Genomic DNA, 13871 nt, shown 5'->3' on the forward strand with positions numbered 1-13871 from the left:
TCAGAAACAGACTCCATGAGGGTGGTATGAGGGCCCGACGTCCAAAGGTGGGGGTTGTGCTTACAGCCCAACACCGTGCAGGACGTTTGGCATTTGCCAGAGAACACAAAGATTGGCAAATTCTCCACTGGCGCCCTGTGCTCTTCACAGATGAAAGCAGGTTCACACTGAGCACGTGACAGACATGACAGAGTCTGGAGACGCCGTGGAAAACGTTCTGCTGCCTGCAACATCCTCCAGCATGACCAGTTTGGCGGTGGGTCAGTCATGGTGTGGGGTGGCATTTCTTTGGGGGGCCGCACAGCCCTCCATGTGCTCGCCAGAGGTAGCCTGACTGCCATTAGGTACCGAGATGAGATCCTCAGACCCCTTGTGAGACCATATGCTGGTGCGGTTGGCCCTGGGTTCCTCCTAATGCAAGACAATACTAGACCTCATGTGGCTGGAGTGTGTCAGCAGTTCCTGCAAGAGGAAGGCATTGATGCTATGGACTGGCCCGCCCGTTCCCCAGACCTGAATCCAATTGAGCACATCTGGGACATCATGTCTCGCTCCATCCACCAATGCCACGTTGCACCACAGACTGTCCAGGAGTTGGCGGATGCTTTAGTCCAGGTGTGGGAGGAGATCCCTCAGGAGACCATCCGCCACCTCATCAGGAGCATGCCCAGGCATTGTAGGGAGGTCATACAGGCACGTGGAGGCCACACACACTACTGAGCCTCATTTTGACTCGTTAAAGGACATTACATCAAAGTTGGATCAGCCTGTAGTGTGGTTTTCCACTTTAATTTTGAGTGTGACTCCAAATCCAGACCTCCATGGGTTGACAAATTGGATTTCCATTGATTATTTTTGTGTGATTTTGTTGTCAGCACATTCAACTATGTAAAGAAAAAAGTATTTAATAAGATTATTTCTTTCATTCAGATCTAGGATGTGTTGTTTAAGTGTTCCCTTTATTTTTTTGAGCAGTGTATAAATCAATTTATAACATTTTTGACTTGCGTTTTTCTGGATTTTTTGTTGTTGTTATTCTGTCTCTCACTGTTCAAATAAACCTACCATTAAAATTATAGACTGATCATTTCTTTGTCAGTGGGCAAACGTACAAAATCAGCAGGGGATCAAATACTTTTTTCCCTCACTGTATATTTTAAAATACAGAAGTACATTTGCAAGTAGCCGGCCTGAACAGCAACAACATGCTCAGTAACGGTTACACATTTTTGAATTGCTATGACTGTGATACATTGTTGTTAATCTACAGTACCTTAGTTGAATGCACTGACTGTAAATCACTCTGGATAAAAGTGTTTGCTAAATTACCTAAAAGTATATGGGAAAATAAACATACCAAAATGAACTACAAAGCTCCAGAGTGGCACAGCAGTCTATGGCACTGCATCTCAGTGCTAGAGGCATCACTACAGACCCTGGTTTGATTCCAGGCTGCATCACAACTGGCAGTGATTGGGAGTCCCATTGGGCGGCACACAATGGTTTGGCCAGGTTAGGCCGTCATTGTAAATAAGAATTTATTCTTAACTGACTTGCCTAGTTAAGTAAAGGTGAAAAAATGTAAAGCACACTGGGTATTACTATTGCCATTTTTTCGGGTCGAAGCTTATTATAGTAATACTCAACATGCTTTGCAATTGTTAATTTTTACATACAGTACCAGTCAAAAGTTTGGACACACCTACTCATTCAAGGGTTTTTCTTTGCCTTCCTGGTGACTACCTCATCAAGCTGGTTGAGAGAATGCCATAGTGTGCAAAGCTGTCATCAAGGCAAACGGTGACTTTTTTGAAAAATCTGAAATATAAAATATATTTTGATTTGTTTAACACTATTTCATAGTTTTGATGTCTTCACTATTATTCTACAGTTTAGAAAATATTAAAAAATTATGAAAAACCCTTGAATGGGTAGGTGTGTCCAAACTTTTGACTGGTACTTTATACAGTACGTTTACATTTAGTTCATTTAGCAGACACTCTTATCACACCATAGTGCCATCCGACTTCTGATACCAATGCAGAGTGAAAGGGGGCCACAAAATTGTGAACCACTGTAAAAACGGTATAGAAAAGTATTTTGTATATTGTATTTTGAAAATACAAATTTCAGCTCTCAAAAGTATCTTGTTACAAAATACACTGGAGTGTAGTTCAGCCAAGTGTAATACAAATGACAAAATTCTCAAAAGAAATTGAAATACATATTTCAAATAAGTACTGCCCATCTCGGTGCATGGTGGGAATGGGGAGAGGGGGTCTTAACCCAAATTTGATGCTATTTCCTTTTCAGGCCACACTGGAGGAGGGTGTTCACAAATGACATGCAGACTTTCTGCATTAAGTGTCAGCCCGGCAAGAGGAAGTTCTCTCTTTCCTTAGAGCGCTCCGTCTCTCTGGTGGACTTGGTGAACGGACTGACTGACTAACTCGCAGGGGCTTTTTCACCCTGATGGATCCAGAGAGGAGTGAGTGACTAGCAGAGGTTTTTCAGGGAGAGAACAGGACACATGGAATATGGCTCATATTGGAAAAACCCCACTGCGGAGGTCCTTCAGTGAGCACGTGAAAGTCTCTACCAACAAGGCTTGGGATGTATTCTGGAAGAGTGCTAGGGAGAAAAGGCTTTGGGGTAAGTGCTGGACTCTTTTTCACACGTTGACCAAGTGTTTGAAGTGTGTGACCGTTTGTTAACTTGTTGACTCAAACTTTGTGTAGTAAATTATTTACTGGCTTGACTGTTGTGTTCACAAATCCATCAATAATTGCATTGATGTTACAGTTGTCTGTCTCACGCTAGCCCATAAATCACTTACCAAATAATTTGACTTTCACCAAAACTGACACTCATCTCACCTCACGGTTGTATCATGTTAAAAACAACTCAGTTTCAAGCTCCATCTCCAGTCCTACATACCAGAGAGTTATTTTCCCATGATTGCGTGTCTATCAAAACCAGAGGAGGCTGGTGGGAGGAGCTATAGGAGGATGGGCTCATTGTAATGGCTGGAATGGACTAAATGGAACAGCATCAGACACATCAAACATATGGAAACCACATGTTTTATCTCCATTACATTTTATCCATTCCAGCCATTACAATGAGCCCATCCTCCTATAGCTCCTCCCACCAGCCTCCTCTGATCAAAACATGCTCTAGATTAGAATTATGATAATGAAAAAAAGCTCCAGTGTGTAGCTCAGTGCCCTGCAGAAGTGTCAGTTGGCCCTAGCCTCTGGTGGGCTGTCAGTGGGGGGAGCTTCATGGTTCTCATACTGGAGACCTGCTGAGATTACCTTGATTCCTCTGTGGCCTTTATGAACTTCAGGGCCCATGCATTATGAGTGTGTACCATGTGTGTCCATTCATTATGCTTTCAGTCACACGTGCAAATATGGAAGTATGCACACACACACATTGCAGCACAGTCTTATGAGCTATACAATCCTTTTCAACAAATGAACACACATGCACACATGCACGCGCACACACACATTCATCAAGCTGTCAGTCCAATCTGGCTCTAGAAGCTTCTGCTGTTTGGTGTCATCTCTGAGGTGTTGTTCAAAATCTGCCTCTTCGTGTGTAGCGACATCTCTGTTTTCAGCTTTTAAAAATGCTTCCGATTCAAAGTTGGCATCTGATGATGACAGCTGTGTCTTCAGGCTTAGAGATAATACCTGGAACCAGCTGTGTGTTCATATTCATGTCCTCTCAACATGTGTGTTGGATTAATGACTCCACATAGTGACGTTGGTTAGTTGAGCTCACCTATTGGCTGAAGATAATTACACAATGCTAGTTAGCTGTGGCAGATCATTAAGGAACTTGGAACTGCACAGACACCAGGAAGCGGCTTCCTGCCAGCTCTAACAGCAAAAAGGCCCCCCACGGGACGCAAGCATTCTCTCTCACACTCTGTCTCCCTCCCTCTATGTTTCTCTCTCTCACTCTGTCTCTCTCCCTCTGTTTCACACTCTTTCTGTCTCCCCCTCTCACTATTTTGTGCATGCATATCATGTTCTCTTTCTTGCACTCATCTCTCATTTGTCTCTTTACACCCCCCCCCCCCCCCCCCCCCCCCCCTCCACCATCCCTTCTCTCTCTCTCTCTTTCTCTCTGGGCTCTACTGCAGTATACATCTCACAGGGAGGATCCGCTGTCCGGAATACTTCACAAACCTGTCCTAATATTTACACCCACACTAAATGTTGTCATAACTCAGGCCAAATATGGTGTTCCATTCAAACGGCGCAACTCACATCCAAACAGAACCTCTGCCAGATGTAGTCTATAAACTCCCAATAACTTTCCAATGTCAAGCTGTAGCCCCAATCAGAGGTATGAAGACACGGTTGTGTGAGGGCCAACTGGAGAAGCACAGAGCTGGAACTCGACATTTCAGAGAACATCTCTCTGTTATTGTATTTCTCACATTCCTCTTTTTTCTGTCAGTCCATCTCTTTTTCGGTCTTTCTCTTTTTGATCTTCTTACTTCCTCTCAATTGACAGTTTTATCTTCAGGATCTCTCTATTTTGTTCTTCAGAGCCTTTTTCTAAAGATAAAACTCCTATCTGTCTATTCTATTTCACTCTATTCTTTCGGTAGCTGTCCCTCTTTTCGGTTTCTCTTTCTCTCAAGCTAAGCTTCTCTTTCTTCTCTCTCTTTTTGTCTTTCCTCTCATTCGTTCCTCTGACGGAAGCATAGAGCAGATTGCCAGTGTATAGTATCTATGGCAGGCTCCAGCTCTCCAGTCCTCTCCCCCTCTCTGAGCTGCCTGCTTGCCTGCCTTGGTCTCATCAGCAGTATTACCTCACACTCTGGAGCACCAAGGCCATGTGCTCTGCTCTTCTCTCTGCCTGTCACTGCCACACTATGCTCAAATGACAGACTCGGGGGGTTGCTGTATTGAGTGTGTGTGTACGCATGGATGTGATCTTGCATATCAGTGTGTGTTCACAATGGAGTACTGTAGTGTGTTTGGGGGATGGGGGAGAAGGGTAGGGCCTAAGGTGTGTAGTATATAGGAGAACGAGGAATGAGTGGTAGTGTGTATGGGGGTATCCAAGGAGTCCTATTCTGATGCAGAGCAGGTCTGAGTGAGCTGTAAGATTACAGTGAGAAAGCCTTACCAGATGTGGCAATGCAGAAAGAAACTGCTGGAAAGAAGTAAAGGAAGTGGCATCGTACTAGAAGTTTCTCTTGGCTTTAACAACAGCAGAGAGAATGTGAAAAATCCATTTTTAGAGATAGTCTCTCCACCGCACACCTTTTGGATGCCATGAATATTCAACCTAATAATTTTATCAGATATTGTTTGATTCCAATACATTTGAGCTGGATAAAATGCATCCTCTTCAAAATACTTCAAAAACATCTGTCATGAGTATTTTCATAGATGAAAATGGTACATCTCTCCAGACTAATAACATCTCCGAAATCTTAGGTTAGGAACTTACAGCTATTCTGATTTCTGGACTTTTGCATACTGATCCTATCCTCTGTAATTGTTTTTATTTTTATTAGGATCCCCATTAGCTAACGCTGTAATGCTAGCTAATCTTCCTAGGGTCCAACACCAATTAACAAGACATTACAAACAACCACAAGTATTCAACAAGTAGACAATACAGACAATTAAAATACCTGTGTTACGTGCCTCCTAGTTGGAGGGAGGTGCAGGAATCAGGAGCAGGAGAGCAAGGAAGTCCCAGTGGCACAAACGTTTATTAAAGGAGTCCCAACACAACAACAACATGGGGGAAAACACGCTCAAACGAAGTCGCCACACACAGGGAAAGTAACGCAACACACGGAGGAGAAACCTTTACTCCTAAACATATATCTCAACAGTACAACTACCGAGTGAAAAGAAAACCCCATGGTGCAGACACGCACCCCTAACAAAGTAACACATACAAACAATCCTGCACAAAGACAAGCAGGCAGCGGAGGTAAATAAACCCACCGAAATCAACTAAATGAAACACAGGTGTGACAAAACAGACAGACACAAACGAAAAGGAAAAATGGATCGGTGGCAGCTAGTAGGCAGGCGACGACGACTGCCGAGCACCGCCCGAACAGGGAGAGGAGCCACCTTCGGTGGAAGTCGTGACAGTACCCCCCTCCTGACGCGCGGCTCCCGGAGCGCACCAACGCCAGCCTCGAGGACGACCCGGAGGACGAGGCGCAGGCGATCCGGATGGAGGCAGTGAAACTCACTCAGCAGAGATGGGTCCAAGACTATTCAACAGCCAGTGAAAAATCAGAGCGCCAAATTCAAAACAACAAAATGTCATAATTCAAAGTTCTCAAACATACGATTATTTTACACCATTTTAAAGATACACTTCTCCTTAACCTCTATGGGCTAGGTGGGACGCTTGCGTCCTACCTACTCAACAGCCACTCTAAGCCTGTGGCGCGATTTTCAATACCTTAAAAATCCTATTACTTCAATTTCTCAAACATATGACTATTTTACAGCTATTTAAAGACAAGACTCTCGTTAATCTAACCACACTGTCCGATTTCAAAAAGGCTTTACAACGAAAGCAAAACATTAGATTATGTCAGCAGAGTACCAAGCCAGAAATAATCAGACACCCATTTTTCAAGCCAGCATATAATGTCACCAAAACCCAGAAGACAGCTAAATGCAGCACTCACCTTTGATGATCTTCATCAGATGACAACCCTAGGACATTATGTTATACAATACATGCATGTTTTGTTCAATCAAGTTCATATTTATATCAAAAAACAGCTTTTTACATTAGCATGTGACGTTCAGAACTAGCATACCCCCGCAAACTTCCGGGGAATTCGCTAACATTTTACTAAATTACTCACGATAAACGTTCACAAAAAGCATAACAATTATTTTAAGAATTATAGATACAGACCTCCTCTATGCACTCGATATGTCCGATTTTAAAATAGCTTTTTGGTGAAAGCACATTTTGCAATATTCTAAGTACATAACCCAGGCATCACGGGCTCGCTATTTAGACACCCGGCAAGTTTAGCACTCACCATAATCATATTTACTATTATAAAAGTTTGATTACCTTTTGTTGTCTTCGTCAGAATGCACTCCCAGGACTGCTACTTCAATAACAAATGTTGGTTTGGTCCAAAATAATCCATCGTTATATCCGAATAGCGGCGTTTTGTTCGTGCGTTCCAGACACTATCCGAAATGGTAAAGAAGTGTCGCGCGCATGGCGCAATTCGTGACAATAAAATTCTAAATATTCCATTACCGTACTTCGAAGCATGTCAACCGCTGTTTAAAATCAATTTTTACGCCATTTTTCTCGTGGAAAAGCGCTAATATTCCGACAGGGAATCTCCTTTTCGGCAAACAGAGGAAAAAATCACAAAGGCGGGGGCGGTCGGGTCACGCGCATAAGCCCAGAGTCCCTTGATCGGCCACTTGAGAAAGGCGATAATGTGTTTCAGCCTGGGGCTGGAATGACGACATTCTGTTTTTTCCCGGGCTCTGAGAGCCTATGGAAGACGTGGGAAGTGTCACGTTAGAGCAGAGATCCTTAGTAAAAGATAGAGATGGAAAAGAAGTTCAAGAAATGGTCAGACAGGCCACTTCCTGTAAAGGAATCTCTCAGGTTTTGACCTGCCATTTGAGTTCTGTTATACTCACAGACACCATTCAAACAGTTTTAGAAACTTTAGGGTGTTTTCTATCCATATGTAATAAGTATATGCATATTCTAGTTACTGGGTAGGAGTGGTAACCAGATTAAATCGGGTATGTTTTTTATCCAGCCGTGTCAATACTGCCCCCTAGCCCTAACAGGTTTTAATGTAACCACATTGTCCGATTTCAAAAAGGCCTTACGGCGAAAGCATAAAGTTAGATTATGTTAGGACAGCGACAACACAAGAAAAACCACACAGCCATTTTCCAAGCAGGAGAGGGGTAACAAAAAACAGAAATTCAGTTAAAATTAAGCACTAACCTTTGACGATCTTCATCAGATGACACTCCTAGGACTCAATGTTAGACAATACATGTATGTTTTGTTTGATAAAGTTCATATTTATATCCAAAAACAGCATTTTACATTGGCGTGTGATATTCAGAAAATATTTTGCCTCCAATACTGCCGGTGAATCAGCACAACAATTTACAAAAATACTCATCATAAACGTTGATAAAATATTAAACTGTTATTCAAAGAATTATAGATGAACATCTCCTTTATGCAACCGCTGTGACAGATTTCAAAAAAGCTTCACGGGGAAAGCACACTTTGCAATAATCTGAGTACGGCGCTCAGAAAAATACACCAGGCAATACAGATACCCGCCATTTTGGAGTCATCTAAAATCTTAAATAGCATTAGAAATATTCACTTACCTTTGATGATCTTCATCAGAAGGCACTTCCAGGAATCCCAGGTCCACAATAAATGATGTTTTGTTCGATAAAGTCCATAATTTATTTCCAAATACCTCCTTGTTGTTAGCGCGTTCAGTAAGGTACTCCAAATGTAGGAAACACGCCCAAAATTTCACGACGAAAAGGTAAAAAAAGGTTATATTTACGTTTGTTGAAACATGTCAAACGTTGTATAGCATCAATCTTTAGGGCCTTTTTAACATAAAACTTCAATAATATTCCAACCGGACGATTCCAATGTCTTGAAAAACGTTATGGAACACAGCTACCTCATCACGTGAAAGCGCGCCACAAAACTCATGTCATTTTCTGAGTCACCAACTTCCCGGCCTTCTTGTTCGCTCTCTGTTCACTGCAAAAGCCTGAAACTAGGTTCTAAAGACTGTTGACATCTAGTGGAAGCCTTAGGAAGTGCAAATGAACCCTAAGTCACTGTGTGTTAGATAGGCAATGACTTGAAAAGACTACAAGCATCAGATTTCCCACTTCCTGGTTGGATTTTTCTCAGGTTTTGCCTGCTATATGAGTTCTGTTATACTCACAGACATCATTCAAACAGTTTTAGAAACTTCAGAGTGTTTTCTATCCAAATCTACTAATAATATGCATATTCTAGTTTCTGGGCCCGAGTAGTAGGCATTTTAATTTGGGTACGTTTTTCATCCGGCCGTGAAAATACTGCCCCCTACCCAAGCGAGGTTAATACGGTAATAAGGGGGGAGCTGTAACCTATAACACACCTCGTTTATTCTCCTCAGGACTTTAAATGGCCCCACAAACCGCGGACCCAGCTTCCAGCAGGTTTTGGGTCGAGAGCCAGACCCGATCCCCTGATGCGAACACCGGGGCCTCACTGCGGTGGCGGTCAGTGCTCGCTTTCTGCCGCCCTTCAGCCCGTTTCAGGTGCCCGTGGATGGCCTCCCAGGTCTCCCTCGAGCACTTCACCCAATCCTCCACCACAGGAGCCTCGGTCTGGCTCGGATGCCATGGTACCAGGACCGGCTGATACCCCAACATGCACTGAAAGGGCGAAAGGTTCGTTGAGGAGTGGCGGAGCGAGTTCTGGGCCATCTCTGCCCATGGAACGTACCTCACCCACTCCCCTGGCCGGTCGTGGCAATACGACCGCAGAAACCTACCCATATCCTGGTTTACTCTCTCCACCTGCCCATTACTCTCGGGGTGAAAACCAGAGGTCAGGCTGACCGAGACCCCCAGACGCTCCATGAACGCCCTCCAAACCCGGGAGGTGAACTGGGGACTGTGGAACGGGGAGGGGAGCCTTGCACTGAGCGCACACCGAACAGGAGGAGACGTAAACCTCACGTCCTTAGCTAAAGTGGGCCACCAGTACTTCCCCCTAAGGCTTTGCACTGTCCTATCGATACCCAGATGACCAGAGGAGGGTAACGTGTGCGCCCACCAAATCAATCTATCACGGACACCAAGCGGGACGTACCTCCGTCCAGCTGGACACTGAGGCGGAGTAGGCTCCGACCGAGATGTACGCTCAATGTTCGCGTCCACCTCCCACACCACCGGCGCCACCAGACAAGAGGCCGGATGTATGGGGGTGGGATCGATGGACCGCTCCTCTGTATCATACAGACGGGACAGTGCGTCTGCCTTAGCGTTCTGGGAACCTGGTCTATACGATATCGTAAATCTGAATCGGGTGAAAAACATGGACCACCTTGCCTGGCGAGGGTTCAGTCTCCTCGCCGCCCGGATGTACTCCAGATTACTGTGGTCAGTCCAGATGAGGAAAGGGTGTTGAGCCCCCTCAAGCCAATGTCTCCACACTTTCAGAGCCTTTACGACAGCCAGCAACTCCCGGTCCCCCACGTCATAGTTTCGCTCCGCCAGGCTGAGCTTCCTCGAAAAGAAAGCGCAGGGGCGGAGCTTCAGTGGCGTGCCCAAGTGCTGTGAGAGCACGGCTCCAATCCCAGCCTCGGATGCATCCACCTCCACTATGAATGCCAAAGACGGATCCGGATGAGCCAACACGGGAGCCTCAGTAAACAGAGTCCTCAAGCGACAAAACGCTCTGTCCGCCTCAGCTGACCACCACAGACGTACTGGCCCCCCCTTCAGCAGTGAGGTAATGGGAGCAGCCACCTGCCCAAAACCCCAGATAAACCTCCGGTAGTATTTGGCAAACCCTAGAAACCGCTGCACCTCCTTTACCGGGGTGGGAGTCGGCCAATTACGCATGGCTGCAATGCGGTCACACTCCATCACCAACCCTGATGTGGAAATGCGATACCCCAGGAAGGAGACGGACTGTTGGAAGAACACGCATTTCTCAGCCTTGACGTATAAGTCATGCTCCAACAGTCGCCCCAAGTACTCTGCGCACCAGAGACGCATGCGCGGCGCGTGTGGCAGAATATATCAGAATGTCATCGATATAAGCCACCACACCCTGCCCGTGCAGGTCCCCGAGAATCTCGTCTACAAAGGATTCGGAAGAAGGCTGGAGCATTCTTCAACCCATACGGCATGACGAGGTACTCATAATGGCCGGATGTGGTACTAAACGCTGTCTTCCACTCATCTCCCTCCCGGATACGCATCAAGTTATACGTGCTCCTGAGATCCAGTTTTGTGAAGAAGCGTGCTCCGTGAAATGACTCAGTCGCCGTAGGGATGAGAGGTAGCGGGTAACTGTACCCCACCGTAATAGAATTTAGACCTCTATAGTCAATGCACGGACGCAGACCTCCCTCCTTCTTCACAAAAAAGAAACTCGAGGAGGCGGGTGACGTGGAGGGCCGAATGTACCCCTGCCTCAGAGATTCAGAGACATATGTTTCCATAGCCATTGTCTACTCCTGTGACAGGGGATACACGTGACTCCTGGGAAGTGTGGCGTTTACCTGGAGGTTTATCGCACAATCCCCTTGTCGATGAGGTGGTAATTGGGTTGCCCTCTTTTTACAGAAGGCGATAGCCAAATCGGCATATTCGGGGGGAATGTGCACGGTGGAGACTTGGCCTGGACTCTCCACCGTCATTGCACCGATGGAAACTCCCACACACCTACCTGAGCACTCCTCTGACCACCCCTTTAGAGCCCTCTGTTTCCACGAAATAGTGGGGTTGTGAAAGGCCAACCAAGGGAATCCCCAGCACCACTGGAAACGCAGGAGAATCAATGAGGAAGAGACTAATTCTCTCCTTATGACCCCCCTGCATAACCATGTCCAGTGGAGCCATGGCCTCCCTGACCACCCCTGACCCTAATGGTCGACTATCTAGGGAGTACACATGGAAGGGTTTGTCCATCTGAACCAGGGGAATCCCTAACCTATGCGCAAAACCGCGATCCATGAAATTCCCCGCTCCACCTGAATCTACTAGCGCCTTATGCTGGGAATGGGGGGAAAACTCAGGGAAAGAAATGAACACATACATGTGACCAACGGGGGACTCAGGGTGAGCCTGGTGCTGACTCACCTGGGGTGTCCGAACAGTGCTCGGCCTGCCGTCTCGACTCCCAGACGAGCTCCTCCAGCACCGGTCGGCAGCGTGCCCTCTCCAACCACATCCAGTGCAGGAGGAGGCTCCTCCTCCGATCGCCCTCGCTGCAGCACCCCCTAACTCCATGGGGGTTGGAGCGGAGGCACTGGGTGGGTGGAACCAACAGGACCCGATCCGGACGCCCACTCGTAGCCAGCAAGTTGTCGAACCTTATGGACATGTCCACTAGCTGGTCCAGGGTGAGGGTAGCATCTCTGCATGCTTGTTCCCTGCGGACGTCCTCACGTAAGCTACACCTATAGTGGTCAATCATGGCCCTGTCGTTCCACCCTGCGCCGGCGGCCAAGGTCCTGAACTCCAGAGCAAAATCTTGGGCGCTCCTCATCTCCTGCCGTAGATGGAACAGACGCTCAACTCTCGGTAGTGGTCCCTCGCCGAGTCTGGTCCATCCCAGACCGCGTTGGCCCACTCCAGAGCTTTGCCTGTCAGGCAGGAGAAGAGGGCGTTCACGCTCTCACTTTCCGAAGGAGCCGGGTGAAAGGTTGCCAAGTAAAGCTCTAGCTGGAGCAAGAAACCCTTGCACCCGGCAGCCGTCCCATCATACTCCCTCGGGAGCGCGAGCCGAATACCGCTGGGGCTGGATGGTGCCGGAGAAGGTGGTGGTGCAGGTTGGAGTGTGGCTGGTGCAGGGGTAGGCAGGCCACCTCTCTCCCATCTCTCCATCGTCGCCATCACTTGATCCATGGCGGTCCCGAGACGGTGGAGAACAGTGGTGTGGTGTTGCACGCGCTCTTCCATGGAAGTGGAGAGCGCGTCAGCTCCTGCTGACTCCATTATGACTGGTGCGGGATTCTGTTACGTGCCTCCTAGTAGGAGGGAGGTGCAGGAATCAGGAGCAGGAGAGCAAGGAAGTCCCAGTGGCACAAACATTTATTTAAGGAGTCCCAACACAACAACAACATGGGGGAAAACACGCTCAAATGAAGTCGCCACACACAGGGAAAGTAATGCAACACACGGAGGAGAAACCTCTACTCCTAAACATATATCTCAACGGTACAACTACCAAGTGAAAAGAAAACCCCGTGGTGCAGACACGCACCCCTAACAAAGTAACACATACAAACAATCCCGCACAAAGACTAGCAGGCAGCGGAGGTAAATAAACCCACCGAAATCAACTAAATGAAATACAGGTGTGACAAAACAGACAGACACAAACGAAAAGGAAAAATGGATCGGTGGCAGCTAGTAGGCCGGCGACGACGACCGCCGAGCACCGCCCGAACAGGGAGAGGAGCCACCTTCGGTGGAAGTTGTGACAAGCTGACAGGAAACACATTTAACATTCAGTTGATGATTTCTATTTCCTGTCCAGTCATATCGCCCTCCAGGTTCCCTTGGAGAGTTCATCAATGAGCTTGACGCCTTGATAAGTTCCTTTCCTGAAGATGGCTCACCTCTCACAGTTCTGGGTGACTTTAACCTCCCCACGTCTACCTTTGACTCATTCCTCTCTGCCTCCTTCTTTCCACTCCTCTCCTCTTTTGACCTCACCCTCTCACCTTCCCCCCCTACTCACAAGGCAGGCAATACGCTTGACCTCATCTTTACTAGATGCTGTTCTTCCACTAATCTCATTGCAACTCCCCTCCAAATCTCCGACCACTACCTTGTATCCTTTTCCCTCTTGCTCTCATCCAACACTTCTCACCCTGCCCCTACTCGGATGGTATTGCGCCGTCCCAACCTTCGCTCTCTCTCTCCCGCTACTCTCTCCTCTTCCATCCTATCATCTCTTCCCTCTGCTCAAACCTTCTCCAACCTATCTCCTGATTCTGCCTCCTCAACCCTCCTCTCCTCCCTTTCTGCATCCTTTGATTTTCTCTGTCCCCTATCCTCCAGGCCGGCTCGGTCCTCCCCTCCTGCTCCGTGGCT

General features: G+C 47.0%; 1 protein-coding gene across 1 annotated transcript in view; it reads left to right on the plus strand.

Annotated features, from left to right (window-relative positions):
* Positions 1-2344: 2344 nt before the first annotated feature.
* LOC106603488 (rho GTPase-activating protein 7) overlaps positions 2345-13871 on the plus strand; it is an 88709-nt gene continuing 77182 nt past the window's right edge. The window contains exon 1 of the mRNA XM_082974613.1: positions 2345-2652. Within this exon, the coding sequence (XP_082830739.1) occupies positions 2538-2652 (115 nt within the window). The 5' untranslated portion in view covers positions 2345-2537. The remainder of the gene's footprint in view (positions 2653-13871) is intronic.

This window comes from Salmo salar, chromosome 04, assembly GCF_965601325.2.
Source record: "Salmo salar chromosome 04, fSalSal1, whole genome shotgun sequence".
NCBI lineage: Eukaryota > Metazoa > Chordata > Actinopteri > Salmoniformes > Salmonidae > Salmo > Salmo salar.